The sequence below is a fragment of the Phalacrocorax carbo genome, chromosome 8 (genome assembly GCF_963921805.1).
Source record: "Phalacrocorax carbo chromosome 8, bPhaCar2.1, whole genome shotgun sequence".
Taxonomy (NCBI): domain Eukaryota; kingdom Metazoa; phylum Chordata; class Aves; order Suliformes; family Phalacrocoracidae; genus Phalacrocorax; species Phalacrocorax carbo.
This window is the reverse complement of record NC_087520.1, coordinates 866,714-892,828: the sequence shown is the minus strand read 5'-3', so window position 1 is coordinate 892,828 and position 26,115 is coordinate 866,714. Positions and strand designations below refer to the sequence as shown.

At 49.5% G+C, this 26,115-nt stretch overlaps 1 protein-coding gene across 5 annotated transcripts; it reads right to left on the bottom strand.

The window, feature by feature from the left end:
• Window positions 1-1,110: 1,110 nt before the first annotated feature.
• PRELID2 (PRELI domain containing 2) lies at window positions 1,111-25,237 on the bottom strand. Of its 5 annotated transcripts, XM_064458224.1 has the most exons (8): window positions 25,108-25,237; window positions 19,948-20,062; window positions 17,216-17,273; window positions 15,085-15,158; window positions 13,387-13,547; window positions 7,725-7,830; window positions 2,167-2,232; window positions 1,111-1,730 (listed from the first exon to the last, which is right to left on the bottom strand). In XM_064458224.1, exons 3-7 carry the CDS (start codon window positions 17,259-17,261, stop codon window positions 2,188-2,190), a joined length of 432 nt encoding a protein of 143 aa, XP_064314294.1. In that variant the 5' UTR covers window positions 17,262-17,273; window positions 19,948-20,062; window positions 25,108-25,237; the 3' UTR covers window positions 1,111-1,730; window positions 2,167-2,187. The 5 variants fall into 5 exon arrangements, 4 of the variants coding, with proteins under 4 accessions (XP_064314294.1, XP_064314291.1, XP_064314292.1 ...); XR_010374122.1 differs by lacking the exon at window positions 19,948-20,062 and having other exon boundaries at window positions 2,079-2,232; window positions 25,108-25,235; XM_064458221.1 differs by lacking the exon at window positions 19,948-20,062 and having other exon boundaries at window positions 25,108-25,235.
• Window positions 25,238-26,115: the final 878 nt, after the last annotated feature.

Sequence of the window (26,115 nt, the reverse complement as noted above, 5' to 3'; positions counted from 1 at the left end):
GGCGAGGTTCCGCCACCCCCGCCACGCTCGTGCCCTCGCACCAGGCACCTTGCTCCCAGGAGGGGTCTCACCCCTTCTGTTTCTAGCAGCCAGCAGATGGGCGACTCGGCCTTTGAAGAAGAGACTGGGTTTCACGGGACTTTCATTATTCAAAGACTACTTCTTCTTCGGGGGTGGGGGAGGACGCAAACGCTTCCTATCCTAATTCCAAAATCCAGAGTGATGGAAGAATAACAATGTTAGTCCTAAAATTGTACACAGCAGTTCTAATAGAAGTAATTTCATAATTTCCTCAGGCGCACAACGCAGCAACTCAATAAAAATAAATATGCTAATGAATGTATTTAGTCCTGGCCATTACATTTCATAAATATTTACTGTTCAGTATTCAGAGTCCAAATTCACAAGAATCAGTTAACAGCGGAAATAAGAAAGGCGAAGGAAAGCGTTTTGCTCCGCTGTGCCAATGCAAAACAGAGTCATTTCCTACGGATCATGCCATGGGTTTCATCACACAGCACGGGCTAGCATTTTAGCATTTCCCGTGGTGTGAACCTCCAGCACCAGCCACGTAAGCAGGGGCACGCGGGCCTGCGCTACAGGAGAGCTGCCGTGCGGCCACGGTCTGTGGCTCAGCTCTCCCGTAGCACGCTCATCTAGCTCCAGAACAGGATAGCCGAGACCATTAAACACTGAAATAAGCAGGGCCACAGCGCTCAGGCGCAGCGTAAGGAAGACTCCACTGAGAGTTTACATCGCATTCGAGAAAATAAAACATAACCATAACCCACACTGAAAAAAACGCAAAGCCAATCATTTTGCTTTAGGGCAATCAAATAACCGGTTCAAAGCTCCACAAAGAACACATGCAGACTTTAATGGGGCTATTTGTAAAGTGTGGTATTACCCTAACGCACTAAAGGGTATCAAAGACGGTTTCTGCTCATGTGAATTTTAAACGAAATAGAACTATCCTGATGTGGTGTGTGGAACAAAAGGAGAAGTGTATGAGACACCCTTTGTCAGGAACTTTACTCGCACTTCATCAATTCCCCTCCAGGTTTCTTCTTCTATTCAGAAGCAACACGACAGAAACACTTTTTGAAAGAATTCAAATATATGCAAAACTTGTATTGAGGCATATCTTTACAGCTGAAAATAATCGTGCCGGCAGGGGTATAATAACCAAATATCTCCAACACAGCAATCAGAACTGCAGTAACGAGTGACTCAAGCGGGAACCAGCAACCCTGCTCCGCTGCTACAGCTCAGCTCCATCTCTGCAGAATGAAGCCCCTACCCCACAGGATTAAGCTGTGAAATAAACAGCGCACGGGGCGTGCTTGCACCTCCCTTGGTAAGACACGGTTAGACAAGGGTGTCTTCATAGCAACGAGGGCTATTTTTGGTTTGTTGCTCTATGTTCCCATGTTCCCTTACCAAACTCTCAGTCTCTAGAGATTATAGCACCAATTCACAAGAAGATGCTGCTTCCAAGCTTGCACTTGTTCCCCTGTGATTTTCATGATCAACATTCCCTGAAGTAGTATGATTCCTTAATCTTTTGTAACAGATCTGCAGTCTGCGGTCATCTTTTTTCCCAGCTGTGCATATAAAATGCTCGTTCTTCGGTTAAAATGGTACCAGTAAAGTTCAGTCAACAGCCATGGCATCCCGATGGCAATGAAGATACACGGTTCCAAGGAAACTCAACACAAATGCATTTTCTCCTGCAAAAGCAGAGAAAACAGGTTTTAGAGAAAATTTGTTAGGAGGTAATCAATAGCCATTTTCTCTTGTTCTGAGAGTTGACCAAATCTTCCCTTCACAGATAACCATACTACTTCTCAGCAAAAATCCTTAGACAGAGCCAACATCTTATTTTACTAGGACTGTCACACTCATATTAACAGAGAGGAGAGGATGAAATGCAGGACACAGCATCCATCTTCATCAACGTACTATTCAGAAACTCTGGAATAGCATTGAGCCTAATGCTGCAGCAGATTAGTATTTTTCTTGAAAATTCCTCAGAAAGTGCACGCTATTTATAATGGACAACCCCCCCACACACATACGTTTGTAGAACTACAAGGAGCACAATGTGCAATAGGTATCACAAACTCCAAACAATTCTTCTCCTCTGTAGACGGACGTTGCACTTACAGCTGCTCATTAAGAGTACAATCACCCACACTGCTCCTGAAGAAGTGTCTCCATTATTTTAATACCCTGGGAAAAAAAGCACAAATAAACGCCAGTTTTACACACAACTTCAGTATTTCCTGCATTAGAAAGGGCACCCCACAACACACCGGTAAAGCCTTAAGAAAAGAAATTGCATTTCATGGCTCCGCAGTAGCTCAGTGCAGTTTTCCCCACTGCCTGGGGGGCACGAGGAGCACTTACAGCACAGGCTGCCCGGGGGAACCCGGAGGGGACAAAGTCAGGTCTTCCAAGTCAAGGCTGGACAAAGCCAGGGCACTTGATCAGTTCACACGTTTTATTCCAGTTCTGCCACTGCTTTGCTTGGACCAAGGCACTTCTCACCCCGCACCTTGGTATGCCCCTCTTTAACATGGAAATACCCTCACTCGCGTTCTTCGCAAGCAATTGGCTGTGCAGGATGAAAGCTCCCCATAAAAGTCCTTGTGATTATTTCTATAATGAAGGAAAGTAATACTGAAATGAAGTAAAAAATGCCATCAGAGGACCGTGAGGGTGAATATTTCTCTATGGGACTGATCTGTGAAGGAAGGAGGAACTACCGAACACTGACCTATTAATTAAAGCAAAATGTAGGTTGAATCCAGGGGTCCTGTTCGCCTGCGGGGTTCACTGAGCCCTAAGCGCTCACCCACCAGCAGCAGCTGCGCAGGTGCAAAGCACCGAGCCACCTACAGCAGGGCAGCCCCCGAAAAAACAGGGGGAAGCGTCGACCAAGCGCTCCTCCCACGTCAGGGCTGCAGACTGCTTCACAGCCAGATGCTTCGCTATTTCGAAATTAATTTAAATTAATTCTAAATTTCAAGGTTCAGTACAAAGTGAGAGAGAAGCCACTTCCTATTTGGTGAAGAGCAAAAACTACTCACTTTAGATAAGGAAACCCACAACATCCTTCTCTCTCCCACTTTTTGGCTGTCTGTACACTGAAACCGTAGTAATTTGCCCACCCTGCCTCTAACGTTTGCTCGGATCTGGCGGGCTCAAGCAAGCCTGGAGCGTAGCTGTAACCTGTGTGGGGCTAAGGCTTACCCTGGGATGCTCTGTTTGTCAAGATACAAAAAGATTTCTCAGTTTGAGTCACTGTGAGAGGAGGTAAAAAAAGACAATTAACTTTAACAAATAGGTCAGGAGAATTTCTTTTCACATCTCTACAATAAAATGGACAAGGTATTTTCTATCTATGAAAAAAAGTTCATCTTCCACGCCTGTTCTTTGTAGAAGGCGATAAGCTGATTACCTTAGTCTATCAGTCTAAATTGGACGTGCCAGTGTTTACCGAAGGAAGCGCTAATTGACATAAGTGAAGACTCAGAGGTTTGCCTAGGGAATTTAAAAATGTTACTTATTGAATCAATTATGTTCACAGTGTGACAACTGCTTTTTCTTTTACTCCTCATAGCACTGCAGACTTTTAGGCAAAATAGTGTTGAGGAAGAAAAGGGAAATGAGAGGGGACTCCATTATATGAATAAAATACGAAAGGGCAGGTACAAGTCATTACCCAGTATCTTTTCAGCGAGGAACAACTAAATCAAAGCCTGATCAATATATTCCTTTCAACTAAAGTTCAAACACTTAAATCTCAGCCCCAGGAGAAGAGGCTTAAAGGAGCTAAATTTACACTGCTTAGAGTGCAATGATGCACTCGAAATGCTGAACAAACATTGCCTACCCATTAAACTCTGCACCTCTATAGCTGCAGCTTAAAAGCTTCTCTGACGGACAAGCCATAGAATAGTTCTATATTTCAGAGGTGGAGGTGCTCTGCTCCCATAGGCAGCTACCCTGCTGCAGGCGTCCACATGCGGTGTAGTATCCCAAAGCGCTCAAAGGACGGGAGCCCAGCAGATCCCCAGTTCAGGAAGGGCTGCGGGAGACTCCTCTGGCGAGGGCCACTTTCCCGAGTACGCTAACCCTCAGCGGGCACACGGACCCAGCCGCGGGGCGACAGGGTAACGGGGGAAGCGCCGAACGGCGGCGGAAGGAGCCTCCAGCACCAAGGCTTGTTGAGCAGCCTACGCTTGTATCTGGAATATCTGCCAGGAGCCAGGCCAGGCCCCCAGCTGACAGGGGCAGAGAACACATCTCGTCTCTAACATCCTCCACATCCTTACCAACCACTCCAAGTTTTAAATAAGAGGTTAGGTGATGTACAGGAAAAGCGTAAATGGCCTGTTTGAATGTGACGCAGGCAATGCATGTTACAGTCCGTACCCCATTTCCATCGCCAGGACAAAAGCAGGGTAGCATTTTAACAGGCTAGCAGAAAATTTTAGGCTGTCTCCGAAAAGAGCACCTAATGCCTTTCATTCTTTTTGTAACCATGACAAAACATTATTCAGTTAAATATCTGTTACTTGAGCTCAGCTCCATCATTTAACAAACACTACATCACGGCCTTTAATTTCCATCTCCTTATATATTCAAGTCAAGCAAAAGGAATCTAAAAAAGAAACCAAGAAGTGAAAATGACAGAAATGTTGCAACATTTAAGAGGCAACGGATAAAACACCTACCAACATAACAAAAAATTTCTTGCTACAAATGCTCCTTTGCTGTGTGCCTTAAAATCGCTTGTAACTGTCACCTGCACTGCTTCACGCTGGCTGGGATCATCGTAACCCAGACACGTACAAACTAATTAGGCCACTTCTTAAACAGATTTTAAAAGCTCCCACAGACGAAGGCTGACTTCAGGGGCCACCACTACCCACCCTGGGCTGGAACCTTCTCGAGACTTCGCCTGCAGACTACGGAGCATCCTTTCCCCTCTCTGAGGGAAGCCAGGCTCTCACCAGTAGACCCAGAATGGGCTGTGCTGGGAGCTGGGATTTACCAGCATTTCTGCTCAGACTTTTGGATTACTCAGGAGGTAAGTTTTCTTGTCAATAAGGTGGGCGCACACATTCATTAATACCTTTTCTGAACAGGTAAGAAAAAAAATAATAATAAATGCTGTAATTTCGACCCAAATGTACTACGCCTTCTACAAAAGCAGGGCAGGGGACATTTGTCTCCTATATTTTTGTTCGGAGTTAGAATAAAACAAGAGAAATGTGACAAATATGATGAGCCATAAAATGTCACTGTCATTCAGTCAGGCATTAAAAAAAAAACCCTACCCACAGACTAGGCTCATATCTCAGTTACGAAGATAACGGTTAAAAAGATCAGTGCCTTTGGTGTCTATGAATAGTTTCACGAATAGTAGCTTTTCCCTCTCTTTCTATAAAATAAAGATATTTGACTGTGTGAATACATGAGCTTTTCTGTAGCCATTCACAAAATTTAATATTCATACATTATTTCCTCCTGCTCTTCCTGCGGCTCATCCCCTCCTCCGTTTCCTCCGCCCCCTCACATTGCTGCCTCCCACCGTCTCCTTGCTCCCTTATCTCATCGGAGCCTCTCCACGCAGGCGGATGGAGACGCGCGCTGCTGTCAGGGCTGAGGAGGTACAGCAGGAATCATGGTTTGGCTCTGAAAGTAACACCCTTGCAAATTCCAGCCGATTACAGCAGGTACAAGAAAAGCAATGCCCTTTTGGTCAGGGCGTTAGGAAGGATGCAGATCAGGTACTGGAAGGTAAGAAGTAAATAGAAGCTTGGAGAACATTTATCAAGCATCGTCATTAACGCAACACATATTTCAAAAGTTTAAATATCATCTTTGTATTGCCTTTTATTACATTTGGGTAAAACGCACCTCAAAACTACTCTGTGGCCAAGCCACAAAGGAACCCTGTCTAACAGCTTAGAAGAAATGGAATGCACAGATACAGCTGCTGCCTTAGGGAGACGGATGTTTTGGAGGCGGGGGAAAAAAACAGGCAAGACTGTACGTTTATAGCAGATCTGGTGCGCTTGTATTTTTCTGTTTTCCCAGATCTGCAGACATAGCCAAAATTGCAAAAGGATTTCTAATGCAGCACTGTAGAGACACTGTGAGCTAGTTTGTTTTATCTGCTAGCACCGCGCTGTCACAAGCCGCCAGGACGAGTTTCCTTGCTCACAGTCATTGCTTACCCTAGCAGAGCTGTCTACTGCTTTTTTTCCTTTAAAGCCACAACAAAAAGATCCTATAGTTATCAAGAATAAGCAAACGAATAAACAGCCGTGCCGTTTGAAATACATTTCCATTTACAGCTCTTGGGGCACAGATTCCAAAATCAGCTTCTGAAGCACGAACGAGAGGCTGGGGCTGTCGGCCCCCGCGCCACCGAGAGCAGAGTGCCCGAAGGGACTGCGGGTACAGCCCAGCTCCGCGCTCCAGCACCCACTGACTTCGGTGGGAGAAAAGACACGACACTACTATGGCCACTTAAAAACAAACCCAAGCCAAGCCAAAAAAAAAACCCCAAAACTCCAAACAAACAAAAAAACCCAACCCATTAACCACTTGGTCCCCATGAATAAATAATGCCATAAGGCATGATCTGAACTGTGGACATCTAAGTTCACCTAATTGCTCCATTAGATAACTAAAAAATGATAAATAATGGTAAATATAGGTTCATTATAGTCTTGCAGCACACAAGATTCATGAGCTCACCATGAAAATGCCATGTTTTCAGGCACATACGTACGCTTTCATTATCTAAAACAAGATACAAACTAGAGGTGGGGGAAGGAAAAAAAACGTTAAAACCCCCAAACCTCTCTTACTTTCTCATTAAAAAGGTTTAGTTAAATATTTCTTCCTCCTCCTTCTTGCTCCTTCTTCATCAAGTGTACATTTTAAACAGTCTACCCAGCACAACCTGAACCCCCAGATCTCTTCAAGGCACAAACTTCCAGAGAACAAGACTTCCACGAAACTTCATTTCCCAGTGAACGCTCCAGGAGACACTGCTGTTAAACCTTGTTTATCAATATGACATGACTCCCAGAGACGAAAGGCCTTTGAACACTACCTCCCTTGGGATGCTCTGCTGGATAGCTGGATAGCTTTTATCCTCTTTCATAATTCTCACTGAAAGGCAGACCTATTGAAGTATACAGAACTGCTACGGGGAGATTGACTGTGGCTATTGTAAATACATCAAGCTGCCAAAAAAAATCTAACATTACTGGAGAAAAATGCGTGACATGATATAAATTCATGTTGACTACTTTTGACTATTTCAGGGTAAAGGTGCTGCAGAACCGCAAATTATTATTACAGTATTAGCTGGCACAATGAGGCATTAGGAAAAAGAACTGTTTCAATGCCTGGGGGAAATCAGGAATAAGAAGGAATTACAGAAACTGATACAGTCATACCTGCCGTGTTTTAAAATGTATTTGAAATAAGACTATTACCATAACAAAACTAAATTCATTTTTGTTCTGCTTATTCTCTGTAGACAAAAGAAAAGGTCGAATATTTTTTGAACAATTAAAAGGTGTAAAGAATGCAGACTTAAAACATCGATTTAATTTTGAGCCCAGATGATCTGGTGATTTGAAAAAAATTTAGAATATAATTCAGGGAAGAAATTCAAGCAATAAATCACTTACCTTCTTCACACCTTGTTTTAAAAACGATTGAGCGAAAGCTTCCAGCACACAGTTGAGCAAACCCGCCCCCGTAACTGATATTCTGCCTTTTTGTGTGAAGTCTGTCCTGCGAAACAGGAACATAACACCCTTTTATTGTTCTGTCTACTTCGTAAACGTGAAGAGTGCACTCTGCGTGAGAAAGTCAGCGTTCGATACCCGGGTAAGGGGTTCATCTCTTACATTCTCGTTATTTTGTATGACAACCCCAAAGGCAAACGTAACGGGATACCGGGAGGTCGGCGTAACGAGAGGTTCGTAAGGACCACCTCCCGCGGTCGGCACTGCTGGGGGCCCAGCCGGACTCTGCCTCGGGAAAGACCGCGCTCCCTGGAGCAGCCCGAAGCGCAGCAACACAGAGAGGGGTCTGGAGAGGACACAAGAGCCGTCTCCAGAATCATGACGGCCAGCTGCAGACACAGTGAAATACACTTGTACAATTCTACAGAGTCCTCAGGGCATCATCCCACCCAAGCTAGACAGAGGCAGTGCCGACAGCGAGGAGGGGACCCCCCACTCCGATCCCGCAGCAGGCACGCAAAGCCAGCACCACCGATGCCCGCGGTGGGCCACGGCCATGTATTATTGCCATCAGTGCAATTCGGTAAGTGACAAATGCCTCGAGTTCAAGCGATGGAGCTGGAGAACGTGAGAGGTTGCCCCCCAACCACAGGATGGATGTCAGCAGTAAAAATCCATCATTGAAGTCAGCTGCTCTGGTTGGGATTTATTTATTCATTTTGCAGTTTCATGATTGTAGGGGACAAAAAAAGGGAGGCTCAAGGAAAATATTGATCTCTGATTGATTTCTGTAGCATGTGGCTGGCAATGCTGCATCACTACAACACAGGCCAGGGAGAAGTCTATTAATGAGATCCAACTACTAAATTATTGACTAGTTAAGTATGGCAAATTTGGTCTAATTGTTTTCATGATGGGAGTTTAATTAAAGTGTCTTTAGTATGAAAAGTCTAGAAATATTCTTGTTCAGACAGTGTCAGGGAGAGTTCCCGAAGCCTGCATGGCTCTCAAAACTAAATTAAAAGTTACATCCAGTGCAAGGCTCTTCAAAAGAGGGAGCTTTTGTACAGGAGATCTTTTTAATTCCCATCTCCAGCTGACAAGCACCGCTCACGCATCACGTGCATCTCCCCACATCAGGGAGACATCTTCTCACCCTGCGCCCACCGTGCTGCGAGAGGCTTCAGCTCCCTCGGGCTCTGTGAAACGAGGGAAAGTGCTGGGTAATAGAAGGAATCTGATGGAAACTGAGATACAAAATGAAAAAGCAAAGAACTGCTCCTGGTGGGGATAGGGAAAGCAGTCAAACCAAAACACAGAGGGACAGCAAATGACACCAGAGGCAAAATTCAAGCTACACAGGGATTCTCCACTGTGGAAAGACAGGTATAGCCTGCCCAGACACACGGAAATTTGCCAGTGCACAACTTCAGCATAAATCCAGGCAGTTACAGGGGAGTTTTGCCACTGACTCCCCGCCTCGGTTTGGCACTGCGCGCAGACAACTCCTCCCAGAGCCCTCCCTCTCGGTGCAGACGCTGCCCAGCCCGGCTGGGTGGAAAGCAAGCTCAAACCTCACCTACGCAGCGCACGCTTTCAGGGTGAGCGCAAGCAAATCACTCTAGAAACCGTCACTAACCCAGACACGTACACAGGCAAGTGGAGGAGAGCAGCTGACAAGATTCACACTGGTTTGATATACCAGCAGTGAAAGCTCTGAGCCCTGGAGCCCTCCAGAGCCACATCCCCGGCAGCACCGGCAAACACCCGGGCAGCGCCGGCAAGCCACCCCGGACCCTCTGCAGGCAAACACTGCTCAGGCCTGGACCCACCCTGCCTGAGGCTCTGCCTGAGGCCAGGCCTTGCCCGCCGGGACTAAGTGGCTTTCTTTGGACTTTAGGCATCAAGGCGAGATGCTCGTCCATAACAGCACCTGAATTGAGGAAACCAAATAGAAAGTGACACGAAGGAGTTCAGCCAAGAAGATAACACAGGTGCTTTCTGGCCTCTGAATACACAGATATGCCTCATCATGCCTTTTCAATGGTCTAGAATTTATTTATGGTAATGTTTGTCTGCTACTAGATCTTTTCAGGCATTTATATGCTCTGCTTGGAAGCGCCCACAATAATTCACTTCACGAGAATATGCGGCAGTTGGCACCCCTGCGTTCACATTTATTAAGGACAAAATAACCACCTGACGTTAAGGAGAACTACGCTGTGGTTAAATTGACTGCTTGGGACTAAGCAAGTATCATTCCAATTGCCCCAGTTCCATTAGGGACATCAGAAAGGTCACAGTCTCCTTTCTCTGACTCGCATTTCTCTAGCTGAAAATAATAAAGGATATAACTGTCAATCTCAAACTGGGTAAACTAATCCACATCCTGCGGACGAGGTTCTGCTAAACGTCTAAGCCACCGGTCCCTGCAGGGAATGGATTCAGGGTCTGATTTTCTACAGCATATTGGTCTACAAAGTAGCTGGGCTGAAGTCAGTACAGGCAGCTATAACTCCCTCTGATGGATTCCCATCAGCATGGCCCCACCACGCGTGCCTGGGAGCAGCCCCCAGCTCACCGAAGCCACACGAGACCTGCGGGGCTGCAGAAGGCACGCCTGCAGGGCGCTGCCCCCACACCCTGAGCCGCCCGCTCCCTGCTGAGCCCACCACCCCCACCGCCCACCCGGCGCGGAGCCCACCACACGCCCCGGAGCGGCGGGGAGAGGCGATGGCAGGCGACCTCCTCGGGGTCCGATCAAGGCGCCGGCCAGCAAAGCGGCGCTCTGCTTCCGTCTGTCAGCATCCTCAACAATGGCATGTTAAAGCTGATTAAACAAACTGCCCGCTACAGCATGCCCACGGTGCCCGACTGAGGGGCAGAAATTTCTCATTCTCTTCACAGTTTTAGTGCCCTGAAGAGTTTCAGGATTGCTACTAAAATCTGCCCAGCGGTGCTTAGTAGGGGAGAAAGGCAGGTTTCTGTCTGTACTCAGGTTACCATCATTCTCGTCACGTTGTTCTCTCTTTAGGGACATTATGTATGATTTTCCCACTAATCAGGATCACCTGAGTCTCCTCATTGTGCGTTTTCTTATTTCTCTCCAGCACAACAGTATGGCTGCTAATCACAGAATCATGGAATCGTTAAGGTTGGAAAAGACCCTTAAGATCATCGAGTCCAACGGCTAACCTATCACTGCCAAGTCCACCACTAAACCACATCCTCAAGCACCACGTCTGCCCTTCTTTTGAATACCTCCAGGGATGGAGACTCCCCCACCTCCCTGGGCAGCCTGTGCCAGGGCCTGACAACCCTTTCGGTGAAGAAGTTTTTCCTAATCTCCAACCTAAACCTCCCCTGGCGCAGCTTGAGGCCGTTTCCTCGTGTCCTGTCACTGGTGACTTGGGAGCAGAGACCAGCCCCCCCCCCCACTCCAGCCCCTCTCGGGCAGCTGCAGAGAGCGAGAAGGGCTCCCCTCAGCCCCCTCTTCTCCAGGCTAAACCCCCCCAGCCCCCTCAGCCGCCCCCCAGCACACTTGTGCTCCAGACCCTGCCCCAGTCCCGCTGCCCTTCTCTGGACACGCTCCAGCCCCTCAAGGCCCTTCTTGTCCCGAGGGGCCCAAACCTGAGCCCAGCACTCGAGGTGGGGCCTCACCAGTGCCGAGCACAGGGGCCCCATCCCTGCCCGGCCCCTGCTGGCCACACCAGTGCTGACACAAGCCCGGGGGCTGGTGGCCTCCTTGGCCACCCGGGCACTGCTGGCTCATGCCCAGCCGGCTGTCAGCCAGCACCCCCAGGGCCTTCTCCGCCGGGCACTTTCCAGCCACTCAGCCCCAGGCCTGGAGCGCTGCCTGGGGTTGGTGTGACCCAAGGGCAGGACCCGGCATTTAGCCTTGTTGAATCTCATACCGTTGGCTCCAGCCCAACAATCCAGCCTGTCCGCGTCCCTCTGTAGGGCCTTCCTGCCCTCCAGCAGATTGACAGTTTCACCCAGCTTGGTGTCATCTGCCGACTTACTGAGGGTGCACTCAATCACCTCATCCAGACCATCAATGAAGATATTGAACAGTGTAATTCCTTCATCTATTCAAATGTAGATTGCCACCTTACCCATACTGCATGCAGCTGAACTCTCACGCCTGCTTTGCCAGCCAGCATTTGTTAGATCCAGTTACCTCCGTAAGACTCCTGAAGAGGTGGCAGCGGTGTGCACAGGCACACCCAGGTACCCGGGAACCTTCCTGGCCAGGGCAGCACGGCTGGGGTGCGCAGGCTCCTGCAGCTGCCGGCCTGCACCGGCACCCACGGTACCGCCAGAGGCACCGCCACCCCGGAAGGCATTGAAAGCCCGTGCAAGTGAACCTGCTGAGGCTGCAACCGCGCTCTGGGAGCTCAGCTACGCCACTGCCTTCCCAATTGCCACAGTATGCTTTAAGGCAAGAAAGAGCGGTGGCGACACCGAGCTCGGACACGTCCCCTGCACAAGCCTGCAGGAGCAGCAGCAGCATGCTGAGGACAGTGTCTTTCCTAGAGTGGAACCAAAAAGCCTTGAAAACAGGGCATGAGCGACCAACCGGTTGCAGTAGTTAGAGCTTCCACACCAACAGGACCAACATCTACAGCTGCAATGCAGCTCTGATGCAGGGGAAGCCTCAGTAAGGACAGAGGGTCCCAGCAAACTTCTGAAACACAACAGTTCAAAAAGCCGGAGGAACAGGTCCTCAAACAGCAACATCCCAGCACAGGGCTTTCAAAAATGCCTGAGCCACAAGGAATTTCATGTTGGTGGGTTTTTCCCTTTAGCACGCGTAGAGCTTTCCAAAAGCACATGGACCTTGCTGGACAACTCTGCCCACTTCCCAGGGAACATCACCAGGCAAAAGTAACGACTAATTACAACAGACACCAGAACAAAGTAAGAAGTGATGGGTTTGACAGCAGCTGGAAATAAAAATCTTTTTTTTAAAGACAGTCACACATATCACATACCTGCTCCTTTCAATGCTACAGGAATTAGAAATTCCACTCTGATCCTGCTGTAAATGTGCATAAAGACACTTCTAGGCTCCACTCTGCACAAACACAAGCCTGTGTTCTCCCAGGCAAAGCCCCACGGCAGCTTACATCTTTAGGGCACAGCGGGCCAGGCACCGGAGAAAGAAAATTGTTTGGGAACAAGCCCGCTCCGTGCCAATGGCTGGCAAGCAGGAGGGAGCTGATAATTTTTAAACTGCTGTCCAAGCATCTGTTGGTAGACTCGAGAGCAAAGCGAACACTCTGGCTACGCCCGCTGTGCAGGAACAGCGGGGCAGCCTTCTATGACTGCAGAGCAGCACACAGAAAATTAATTTCCAGCAATTATTTGTGCTCTGGCCAGAGGACCTAACCTCACATCTGAACAAGCCAGAGGAAAGCTACAGGACATCTACAGCTGCTGCTTCAAGTGCATTCAAGACATACCAAAGCATTTATTGTTCAGACCCTCTCATTCCAAGCATTCAAAAGGCAAGAGAAAATCCTTTTGCAGGGCCATGGGCCTGCCGCAGCAGCCCTGAGCCAGCACAGGGGCACTGCTACACCCAGAGGCCGGCACTCACCAGTTCGGATTCTCCAAGCTCTCTCTGAAGACAGACTCCTCACTCAGAGACGCATACTGTGTCCACGTGAGGCAACGAGTTTTCATAGCCATGTTTCTTTTCTGCATATTAAGCCAAGATTCCTCTTCCAAGTAGATGTGGGGCACTTTTAAGACACTGACCTGGGAAGCAGAAGAATGATAGCTTTTTTAAAATTTAAAAAAAAAAGAAAAAAAGAAGGTAGAATCATTTCTCAGCATTCCGAAAGTATTACTAGCCTCAGAGGGTATGACTGAGGATTCAGGATGAGGGCACATCAGCTGCGGTCAGCCCTGACGAGAACAACCAGCTTCCTCAGCAGCCACTAGCGGCCATACAACCACTCCAGGGCTGAGGGAAGCTGCTCGGTCCCCAGCTGGACTTCCAAGACCACTACAGGCCAACTTACCCGCTCCACTTCATGCTTTATCTCTTGCTGCTGACAACTGATTTACTACAAAGGATGGCAGAAGCCACTTCCAAGCAGTTACATGCAAGGCAGCCAAACCCGCCAGCTGACCCACGGGAGCAGGCGAACGGCTTGCAGCTCTGCAGGCTCCTGCTGCCGGGCGCGGCGGCTGCCGCCCCGCTCCAGCTCCTCTCTACTGGGAGGCCGCCTCCCCTGAGAGCCCACTGGTCAACCTGCGCGACCCTGGTCTAGCAAGTGTGGGCAAAGAAGGGATGACATCTCAACATCGGTTTATTGACATTCTGCCTGTACAGGGCAATGATATCAATGATCCCCTTGGCAGGTGAGGCTTGGAAGAGACAAACACATGTTTAGAGGCAAAAACAGAGTCGTCAGCACCAGGAAAAGAGTACGTGCATTTTTTTAAGCATGCAGGCTGTGAAACAGTACAGTTATTTAACCATGCATGAATATAAGCGTGCTTTCCTTTATACAGACTATCTGCTGCAAGATACTCCGCAAAAACGTGAATAATAGATTAAGGCTAATTTTTCTCCCATAACAAACTGTGAGGAAAGGACGGTTACTAAGAGACACAAGAGGGAGACACTGTGGGATTGCACAACCCAGGTCCTTCTATTTTCTACAGCCTTTAAGGAATCACAGTTTACCTTCTTTATAGGGACCCTACGATGCCATATTTAACTTGCAACATGCTATAGGCACATTAAGTATTATTTTAATTCCCCCTGAATTCACTTACAGAATGGCTTTGTGAGCGATTACAACCCAATCTGTTCAGGAGCCATGGATCAGACATCCGAAATACAAGAGCTCAGCTTAGAAGTAATTACCCAGTGTTTATTACTAACTGCCACCTTCTTGCCGATTTCCACAAGATCGGGCTTTTACAAAAATGCCATCTACCACACATAAGATTGTTATATTGGGGTGGGGGGAACAGCTGTACTTTCACTGTGGCCCAGATAACATTTTAAAACACTTTTTCCACATACAAAAGTTAAAAGCCCATCGCTGCCTGTAAACCAACCACCACCACCAGTTCTATCTTAGTGTGCTCAAGGCTACACTTGTGTCTTTTCAAGTTAAATATAAAATCAGTTCCTCAAGAATTTTTTTCTCTTAACTCTCTTTAAGAGCAACTTTTCTAATTAAAAAAAATTCAAGAAATGCGATCCTTTTAAACAAGATAAACTACAGTGAAGCATTAAGGTTTCACAACTTGACAAAATTTCTCTAAAAGTAGTTACCTTTCTCAAAATTTCAGGAACTACATTCTGGCACGTTGCAATTCTCCTCCGGTAAATAATCCCTGTAGACAAATCTGGTGATAAAAGAAAACCAGAAGGGGAGAGTTACAGCAGCAAAGATTGCCTTTTTTTTTTAATAAAAGTAGTTGGAAGACTTCACAGCACAGCAAATATGCAAGGAGAAATGCTGGCAAGGTAGCAGAGTATTGGGGGGTGATTTTGGTTTGCCTTTTTTTTGTTTGTTTTGTTTTGTTTTTAATTATAACCCAGTATCTCTCCTGCTTGGCCTGACAGAAGGCTGTAAATAAGGCTGCTATGGGCATTTTGGGCTCTGCCTCAGGAGGAGGGCATCTGCATCTGTCACTGTGACCCAGACCCCCCTTATCCAGCGTGTGGTACAAACGTTTTACTGGCACCTACGGTGGTGCTCCCGAGTAGCAAAGCACTGCAGGCAGCACCGGTGCCAGCGCCAGGTGGTGTGGGTGCACGCAGGGTCTGGCACGACCCCCCCGAGAGCCCTGCTCCTGGTGGCACCGGGGTGGCCGAGGACTGGAGTGAGGGAAAAGCTCAGGCGACCGAGCTACCAGACCAACATACAGAGCTACCTTCTGGTTTATTTCTATGCCCACCCCAATTTATATTGTCAGGCTCATTCTCTGGGCAAACACGCTGTGTATGAGATTTACAGAACAGTCCTGTCTCATCACAAGTTTATTTTTGTATTGAGTTGGACCCAGTGACAAGGACAAAACTATCTATTAGGAAACAAATTACAGTTATTTAGTACCTCCAAAAAACGGCTGGCTTTTAGAATCACTTTGCCTTTTAATATTTAATGACCCAGATCAAGAACAGAATGCTACCGAACAAGACGCCAGCTGGCAGGCAGCCCAGGTTAAAGACTTCTCCAGGATAAAAGAGTACCTTCTCGAACGGTTGCATTTGGTGGGGTCTGTGCAATGAAAACTTTGTGGGGTTCAGTTTCCAGAACGCTAAAACACATCCCATTAATAACATGGAGCATCTACTGTAAAGCAGAAAAGCATTCTGCGGGAAGAGTGGTTTACTGCATTTGAGGAAAACAGCAATGGCAGCACTGATGCTCGTCTTTCTTGAGTCTCAGGGCCGCCTCACTAACCTTGCTTGGAAAGAAAGCATAAGCCTGGAATTAAGAGCCACCGTTAAACCTGAGCTGCAAGACAGAACACGTCTCCAAATGTATGATAAAGAGCATCCACAAGCATTTGGGAACGAAACTGTAAAGTCCACAAGGTCTTATCTCATCCCAAATGAGCATTTGATCACCGTTGCCATATTAGGAAGAAAGGCGGTTATTTCCATGCAAAGTCCTACGGTACTTGTTTCCCTCGTGGGAGCGTAACAGTTTAATACATCCTCTGCACAGACACGTTACCTTAAGGGCCTAATTGCAAACGTTTCCTGCAAGCTCAGCAACTGGAAAACAAAAATCCACGTGTCTCAGCGGATCTGGTCTGAGAGCTGCGCTCTGACCCGAGATTTATTTTCCCATCAATATGACTAGGAAATGGTAACATCTGATTTCAGTATTTCAGGAATTCTGACTGATAAAGCAAGAGACTGAGGAATCTGTGATCGCTTTCTGAGTGTCACCATCCTAGAAGGCCACCACACAAGTCTCTAATTCCTGGAACTATGCCCTCATCTGGGAAGTAAAACAGCAAACGATCCCTCCAAAGGCAGGGATCATGAAAGCCAAGTAGTGCTATGCCTGTGGAGCGCCCGAGGCTCGATTCACACAGCGCACTGTGCTTCCTTCCAGGGCCTTACATCTCATCTGTAGAGCAGATGGGAATCATCACAGAAACGCCAAGGAACCGTACAACAAAAAAACATGCTACAGAGAAACCACGCGTACAGTGTCTAATGGCCTCAGAATAAGCTGAAAATTCAAATAGTTAATGGGGTTAAAACACATGCTTTGTGGGGGCGGTAATATTTTCTTGGTCTTGCTTACACAACACCCAGCACACAGGAATCCCAGGCACCTCTGCAGTGCCCAGCTTCTACTGAAATAAGAGCTATTACATAATTAATTTTAAAGGTTATGAAAAATTTTAATTAGCTCTATAAGAAAAGTCAGGCAGCTTACCTGTTTTCTCTTCCACTGTTTCTACAGCCGTGACATGTTTCTCCATGGGACTGGGATACTGGGATAAAAATGCACAGGGTAAAGATTACCACTTCTCACATGGGTAAAAGGAAATTGCTAGCTGTCACTTGTCAAGTCCGAAGCAGTTTCACAGCTTCTCTCAACAGGTATGAGCTGTATTAACAGTCTGCAGTCTCCAGTCAAGTTAGTGGAAAGGAAGAATTTAGTAGGATTAGCTTAGCAAGTAAGATTAGGGAACAAACAGAAAGCCCACAATACTGCTATGAGAAAAATCGCCTGAAGGAGAGACGCTAGCTTTTGCTGCGGCATACAGACATCTTCCACCCACCCTCCATACCACGAAAACGAAGATGCGAGCTCTTGACCTACATCACGTTTTTCAAATGAGGGCTAGGCAGAGCTTTCAGCAGTGGGGCAGCTCCACGGGCCAAAGCCCCCCGTGCTGCACTCCGCAGAGAGCAAGCTGCTCGTCACTGCCGCTAAGCACGCCCAGCCACAACCTATTTCCTCACGGAAAAAGTGGAAAGGTACAGCGCCGCGTCACCTGAATGCAGACTCTGGTACGTAACACTTCACTGCCTTGCAAAAGCTGCTAGGAGAGCGTGACAGCGGGACACCACTTCAGATTGCAGTGTGGGTCCACCCTGGCAAGAGGGCACGCTCTTCTGCTCGGGCTGGCGTGCAGCAGGGATAAGGGATTGCTCAGCGCCTGTTCCTGCTCAGGGTAACCCCATTTTCCTTAGGCTGTACAGACTAGCTGTTTCAAGGCTGGAAGAAAGAGATTCTCGCTCCAAGACCTCCGCTGCACAGGAATTATGCCAAAATCTTATAGGTTGTCTATAGGACAACATCCTACACAACAAATGTATGCCCAGGAACAGGACTTCTAAGGATGCATAGTCTATTTTGGAACTTACAAAACTCCTCTGGCTAGAGATGAAACAGGGGAGGCTACGAGGACCTTACTCTCCATTGCAAAAAGCAATCAACATTCACGTGGATAATGAACTCTAAAATTTGAAGTGTGGGATAATTTACTGAGCTTAAAGAATATCTAAAAGTTACTGTCACCTCCACACTAATACAAACGCCACACTGAGAAATGCTGACCACCAGATAAAGATTAACATTAACCAAAATACAAAGCTTTAGGAAAGGTGGGGAAATTGCATTTTAAGACTAACTCAGTTTACGTAACGCAATGATGATGTGCAATAAGAGATGCTCCAAAATTGTGGTATAAATCTTGGGTTCTAGGCTAAAAATGTCAACGACTCCAGAACAGGCTGTTCTATAATCCAGCTCTACTATTTTTTCTTGCTGCAGAATAAAAGTTCATTTTAAAAGTGCAAGGTTTTCAAGTCCTATTCTATACAGAAATTGGAGGCTTCTCCACAACGTGATGCTTAGAAATGGCAGTAGTGGCATAATTACATTATCGATGTAACTTACACTCTGTAAGGCCCAATCGTGTGAAACAAAGAGCCATTTACATAAATCTTTCACTAAATAGCAGGCTCTATTACCCCAGTATTTAAACAGAAATAGACTCAATTTCCTACACAGCACAGTAAAAGAAAGAACATTACAAGTCTACAAGCAGACGTAATGGCTAGGAGAGTCTAACAGCCACAAAAACAGCATTTCCAGCCAGCCACAGCCTCCCTGCAAGGCTTCCATTCCCTAGGGATGCCAAAGCTAACAGCAGCAGAGAACAAAGAGATCTCAGCCTGACTGTTATTTCAACCCTGCAGTAACTCAGTCCCTGAATCCTCCTTCCCAGCACCAGAGGCACAGGAGTCCCATCCCCCCTGAGGGGCTCCCACCAGCCCGAGGGCTTCAGCCCTGCCCTGCGGTCTCCTTGCTGGGAGCGCTAATGCAGACTGCCCGGCATCACCTCTCCCGCTCAGCAAGGGCGCGGGGCAGGCGCTGCCACCGTCCCAGCAGTCACACAGGGCACCAGCTCCGGCACCCTCACCCCCTACTCCTTGTGCTGGGCCACACGGCAGAGCAAGGACTTCCAAAATTTGGAAGTGCCAGAAGAGAGGCAGCCACTACTGTGCCGCTAACCCACGGTCGTGCCCAAACGTCACGGCTCCCACTATGCGCCATTCACCGAGAGCACGGATGCTGGCCATGCCACAAAAGGCACTCCTGCACCAGGAGAGGACTCGGGGTGCTGAGGGAAGGGCTGCCGACCTGCTCTCGCCATACGTCCCTGGGACCCCCAAAGACACAGCTACCGTCCCCTCAGCCTGTGCCTGCAAACCAGCACCGGAGAGGGTGCCGGGGCTGGCCGGGAGCACGGGGCTGCAGGCTGAGCGGGCGGGCAGAATCTGGCTGGGGTGCCCAGCTTTCCTGCCTGCTGTCAGGGCAGCAGGACAGGCAGGGCAACCCGCCGAACCCCAGAGCTGCCCGAGTCCCCCAGCACCCAAGGCCCTTCCCGCAGCGCCGGCGGCACCTGGCGAGGAGGGAATGCCATCTTGTGGTCCGGCCTGCAAACGCAGGGCACCTGCCTCGGGTGGGCACGGCTGGGGGCTCTGCCTGTCCCCCGCTGAGGCGGAGCGGAGCACAGCACCGCTCCTCAGCCACGGCCCCTCGCTCGGCGCGTGCCAAGCTGCCCGAGGGCCCACCAGGAGGGGACCGACACAACCCCCTCGTTGTTCTGGCAATGCATGAGCAGAGGAGGCCCCTGAGGCCCGTCTACTTACTTGACACAGGAGCAAATCTCATCCCTCTCCTTGCTCCGGTACAACCTTCACGCCTTGCCTTCGCCAAACCCTTCGCAGACTGCAGCCAACGCATTTCCTGCATCTCAGACTGCACCTGGGGAAGCACAACTCTAAACACTGTAACTCAAAACACTATACTTTTATGAAAAAGAAACAGTTATCCAGGCGAAGTGTGCATACTTTTTTTTTTTAAATTAAATTGTTCCAATGAGTTCCTGTAGCAGATTTCTTTCCATATTGATTTTCTTATTTTAAAGACATTTCTCCTCCGTCACACTAGGAGAACCCCAAACAAATCAGCAACAGCAGAAGCCACGAAGCTGACTCTGCCTTTAAGCTCTCCATAGCTTTGAAATGCCTTTTTCCTACGCCGGCTGCCGGTCGTGTTTCCTGAAGACGTCAGAGCCCGTTTTACAGATGCAGAGCTGCAAGCGTGGTACCAGCGCACAGCAGTTCGGAAGCACAGAGACTCCCATACCCAGAAACCCCTCGGCACCCCAGCACGGGGGGTACCCCAGCTGTTACGGGGTTACCTCTCATTTCACACCTGCCAGATTGAAGCACTCTCCTCCACTTGCAAAACCTGACAATTAAAATAGGATGAAGAATTCCTGTGCCCTCGTTCGGTCTTCCTGCAAACGTATTGATTGTTTTCTACAAATAACAACAAGCAGAATTGATTGCAGTCGTCATTATCCAGAATCCAGGGAATTAAGACCCCACATACCTTTCCTAACTGGAACGTGTAAGATCGTTTATCAAAAGCAGCGGTTTCTAACCACAGCCGTGTTTCTTAGAAGTTACTTAGCAGGCCTTTAAAAGTGGCACTGTGTTTAGCAGCAGAGAGAAATCACTGCAGGTTACACATGATGATTTGTATAAAAATGAAATATTTCAAAGCAATGAAGGGCTGGTTTTACATGCAAGATCAAATGGAGCCCGCATAAATCAAAAAGACAGCTTCAAAGACTTGCAAAAAAATAATAACATTTAAATTCATAAATATTCCGATTCTTTCTTTTTTAACTGCAAGGAAATGAAGCGGTGACACTGCAAAACCAGCTAAACCCTCCACTTTGTTATTGGTTTGGAAAGGTGGTGGTTGCAAATAAACGTAAATTAAAATAAAGGCCTAGCAAACCCACTGCACAGATTACTCGCTGTGATAAAGATCGATAAACACAAAAGCCTTTCACGTACAGATGCTTATTTCAAATACAAATCAATTTGTCATACTTGAACTAAGCGTTTGATTTACAGTTCACGGGCTCACTTTAAAACGACACCTGCACTAACCTAAAGGCCACCCCAGCAGAAACCGCGGTCGGTTCAGCAGGCTCCGGCCCCTGGGCACGGGGCGAGACTCCCCCGGCTCCGCGCCCCACAAAAGCCTAAGAAGTGAGGCTTTCCCGCAGCCAGCGGCTCTGCCTGGGCACCGGCCACGCGAGCCCAGGCGCATCAGACGGGTATGGCAGAAGTCAATGCCCCTACTTCCAGCAGGATTCTTCCCCACCTACACCGCAGCTGCCGAAAGCTGTACTTGGCAGCAAGAAAGTGGCCCTTGAGACCACCCTCCACCCGACCCACCCAGTACAGCCCTCAGGATCGTGCCCTGCCAGCGCCGGCCCTCCCACACTGACCACGGAGGGGCTGTTTTCTCTAGAAATATGTGGCAAAGGCAGAATATTTTCTAGCACGTTTTCAAACCAACATACAAGAGTATGTACCCCAATATCTGATGTAGCAGGCTGTCCATCTGATTACCACCTATTTCTTTCTGATTCAACGTAATGGAAGCACCTCTGCGGTAAGAGCACATTTCTAGAGAAGCCGGGTGTGATTTGCTGCAGAGTGCAGCGACGTTTTATACCTAACCTGAGAGATGCACGGAGGAGGCAAAAAAAAACCCAAGCCCACACTGACACTTTCCACAGCCGGAGCGACTTCTGTGCTCCATCCTCAGAGACCATATACTGCAGCCAACACACAACAAAACGCCCCAGTCGAGGCAATATGTGGGATTTCTGTGAGCCAGGAGATGTCTTGGCACAAACATGCCCTTGAAGAACCCCGACTGCTTTGGCTTTGGTCTCCTCTGAAAGCACGTCTGGCTGCACCTTCCCACCCTCTTTTGCAACATAACATTCAAAGGTTCAACTTGCAGAGAAGCAAGAGAGTGAACAAGAGCAGAAGCCCTGAAGTCAACTTTAACGATGGCATGTATGAGTAACTATGGCAATGATTGTTTCAATCGTATCAAATTCCGGTTAAAAGCATGTGATGCACTTTGCTGCCACATACAAATGAGGATTATTTTAACCTTTCTGCTCGGTGCTTCTGGCTGTGATAATTAGCCTCACTATTCACCTCCAACTGCCCTTCTCAAGTCATGTGGCAGTATACTCCAGAACGCAATTTCCATTTGCATTTCTACTCTGGTTCAAATCTTTCACAATGAAAAGCACTCACTCTGCTTCTCCTCTCACCCCTAATTGCCAGACACTCGGGAAATCAGCAAAAGGAGGCCCTGCCTTCTCTCCCAAGTTTGTTCAGTTTTCAAATTAGTATTTCAGAGCACATCCATTGGTTAGCCATAGTGTGGCAGTCTAAACTACGCGCTTAGCAAATCCTACTGCCCAGGCTTGCCAGAGACACGGCTCAGGTTTTCTTGCAGCAGGGTGAGAGGAAAAAAAAGGCTTGCTCTTTTGCCTTTCTATTTTTTTGAAGAAAACCTTAAATGCACCTTTGCACAGTCCTGTTCCAGGGCAAAGAAAGAATAGCTGTAGATAGTTAACAGAAACAGATGAGGAACAGAAAGACTCCAGACTAAGCATCTTTACTGCTCAAATTTCTAGCACTTCGGCTCGTGAGGATATTTTGGGTTTTCCCTTTGTAGAAGAACTTCACCTACATGACAGTTTGGTTTTCAGTCGGGGCATGACACCACTACAGGAATCCAACTCCATTTTGTACTGAGCCACCAAACACCAGAAAAAAAAATAGGTGGTCAATTAAAACAAAAACCATACCGCCACATATATTAAAGCTTCATCAGTCATCTCCTCATGAAATGGACATTCTAGACAAGAAGCCAACCCTGCCGAGAGCACGTGCAGAAGCCTGGTGACTTCAGCAAGCCCAATGCCATCTTTACAGGCTTTCAGCAAACAGGAAAATCTTATTTCTTGGTAGAAGTGCACTTCTACTCCCACCCCAACTCATAAAACCAACCCAGTTTTTAAGGATCTGACAATTTTTAATAAAAGGTTACTTAGCAGGAGGCATTCTCTGCCTCCCAGCGCCCGGGACGGCGGCAGCAGGCGCAAGGCTGCACACGGCAGGTCGTCATTGCACCGCTGATGAATTGGCCGTTGGGGCTGCCCCGGCTGCACGCGAGTGTGCGGGGCTCTGCTCCGCCGCCGCGCCGGCCAGGGCTGCCCTGGGCACCCGCGCCGCGGCAGAACACCGGGCGGGCACAGCCGCAGGACAGCCCCGCGCGTTCAGCCCAGTTCTGCTGTGCACCAGTCGCCCAGCTGCCCGGGGCCAGAGCCGGCCGCGTGTCTCGCAAGCGGGGACGCTCCGCGTTCCTCTTGGCACTGCCTCTGGCAAAGCCAGGTCTCTGCTAACAGGAGGTGGAGAACTGGCTGCTAGCTCGGACAAAAAAAGAATCCTTCCTTGTGCGTTAAGCTGTTTGCAGCAAGGATGAATTTAGCCCAAAGTCAACATTTGTTTAAACATCTTGTCCTGCCGAGAACATTCACAAATACGGGGTCCTGTGCCAAGGAAGTGCCCTGCGCTATACAGCTGCTCACTTCTGTTGTTAATGCTTAAACACACATGGCCAAAACAAATAGAATGGAGCCTGCTCTATTCTTCACCTTGGTGTTCACAAAAACCAGTCACAGCTAGGGGGGGAAAGGCCAGCATCAGCTTGTAATAAAGATCAGAATTAAGCCCTATTTCTGTCCTACTGTTCAAAGTAAAACGCCACCAAAAAGAACAGTTTTGATGCACAGCTTGGAGCTTAGGTCTGAGAGACAACAGTGCTCAGAAGGAAAATTTAGCAGGATGCTGTTTTGCTGGGAGCAGATGCAACACGGAAATGCTGTTTACCTGCCATTAACACAGCCTTCTGCCACTGCAAAACATTTTCATTTTAAAGCCTACTTAAAAGTCTAATGATTGTTGCACTACCAGGCCAAAAGCCATACTGCACCAAGCAGCGACGCCGGGGTTAGCATTCTGCAAGGGCAGGAAAGCGGAATTCATTTCTACAGATCCGATCTTTGTTTCGAAGAGATCCCACGCACCACGGCAGAGCCCCTGGAAGGGCCGGTGCAGCCGTCCCGGCTGTGCACACCCCTTGTGCCACAGGCAGCCACGCCGTACCCCAGAGAGTCCACCACGGCCCACAGACGGGCACGCAACGCCGGCGGAGCAACACCTGCGGCAACAGGCAAGATTTCGTGGCTCCGTTAACTGCGTCAACGTCCCTCTCGCGTGTTTTGACCGTGCTGGCAAGCAGCGGTCGGGCTGTTTCTGGCCAAGAATGGCCACCCGCTTCCCACCTCGGCGGCGGCGCTGCCCGCCCTGTCCTGCGCACCAGGGCCGGTGGCTGATGGAAGCCACCACGGGCAGGGTGCCGGACCCAGCCCGGGCACCCCGGGGTGCCAGGCAGCGCGAGGGGGACCGCTACGCTCCAGAGCCTCGTACGCAACCGCCGCGCAACCAGCACCTCGGGCGGAGAAGGGCCAAGCATTCAACTAAGCGTGCAAAAAAGCTCTGATAAAGAGGAAAACCAAGTTTTCAGCTGCGGGAAGGGCCCGCACACCCACAAGGCCCCGCAGCGGGGCCGCACAGCAAGGGCACACGGCGTGCCCTGCTCCCCCCGGCGGGACGAAGGCACCAGGCCGGTCTCTGCTCCCCGGCCCCGCTCCCCCGCGTTACCCACGCCGGTTCTCTCTCCCACGGGCAAGAGTTACTGTTTTCCACACAGCCACCGCGCAAGCAGGAACAAAGAAGGGCCGCCTGCGAGAGAACGGGGCGGCAGAGCCAGCCGGTAAGGGAGGAACTGGAGTAAAGCGGAGCGGCCCCGGAGCGGGCCCCGCCGCCGCCGTGAGGCGCTCCTGCCCCGGTTACCTTGCGGAGGTAGCTGGCCACCACCTGCTCGAAGGGGTACCGGTACACGCGGTGCACCTCCACCGTCACCCCCATGGCGGGACGCGGCCCCGGGCGCGGCGCCGCTTCCTGCCCGCCCCGCGGGGCCGCCGCCGGGCCGCCCCGCCCCGCCACCATCTTGTGCCGCGGGCGGGGGGAGGCCGCCGGGCGTTGCGCGGGCTGCGGGGGCAGCGCCGGGCCGGGCCCCCGCGCAGGGCCCCGGCGGCGCTGGGTGACACGCACACACACGCACACCCACACACCCCCCCGTGCGGCGCCGGGCGGACGGGAGCGCGGCCCCCGGCCCCTCACAGCGGGCCCGGGCCCGGCCGCAGGCGCTGGGCGGGAGCGGGCTGGAGCAGGGCAGCCCTGGGCGTGAGGGCCGCGGCCGCGCCCCGCCGCGCGCCACAGGCCGAGCCCGGCGGGCCGCCCCCGGCTGCGGCAGAGATACGAACAGCAGCACGCTCCGCTGACCCGCTGCCTCAGCTGTAGCCTGGCTGTGATGCTTTGGGAAAGCTCAGATGCCTTTTTCGGGTAAAACGAGAGCATTTGTGGGGCAAATCAAGTCAGTGTATTACAAAAAAATAATACGAGTGCGTCTAAAGCAGGGGGCGCCGAGGCAGCCGGCTGCGACGGTGCCGCCCGGCCCTAGCGCTGCCCGCGGCCCGGCGCTGTGGCCCCCGGTCCGGTGGGGCCGGGCGCCCGCCCGAATCCAGCGAAGTACGGGAAGGGCCGAGCTCCTCGCTGCCAGCATCGCCCCAGCGGCGTGTCGGGATGAATGGGAGCAGCTGAGGCGGCCAGGAGGAGTAACAGCGGTTGAGAAACACCATAATTGCCCGAGAACAATAAATACTGATTTCATAAATGCATATTTGCATCTAGTTTTATTGTAAACATTGAACTATCGGGCAACAATTTCGCCTGGTTGCTTTTTTCTTATCTTAAGCTGGCAAACTTTTGAACGAGCCCAACAAACCCTGAGATCAAACA

Coding starts and splice junctions, on each gene's coding strand:
- PRELID2 (XM_064458221.1), bottom strand. CDS start 25,182: ATGGGGGTGACGGTGGAGGTGCACCGCGTGTACCGGTACCCCTTCGAG. Junction 15,159..17,215: donor AACAGTGGAAGAGAAAACAG/GTAAGCTGCCTG, acceptor TTTTATCACCAG/ATTTGTCTACAGGGATTATT. Junction 7,831..13,386: donor AGCTTGGAGAATCCGAACTG/GTGAGTGCCGGC, acceptor CCTGTTTCGCAG/GACAGACTTCACACAAAAAG.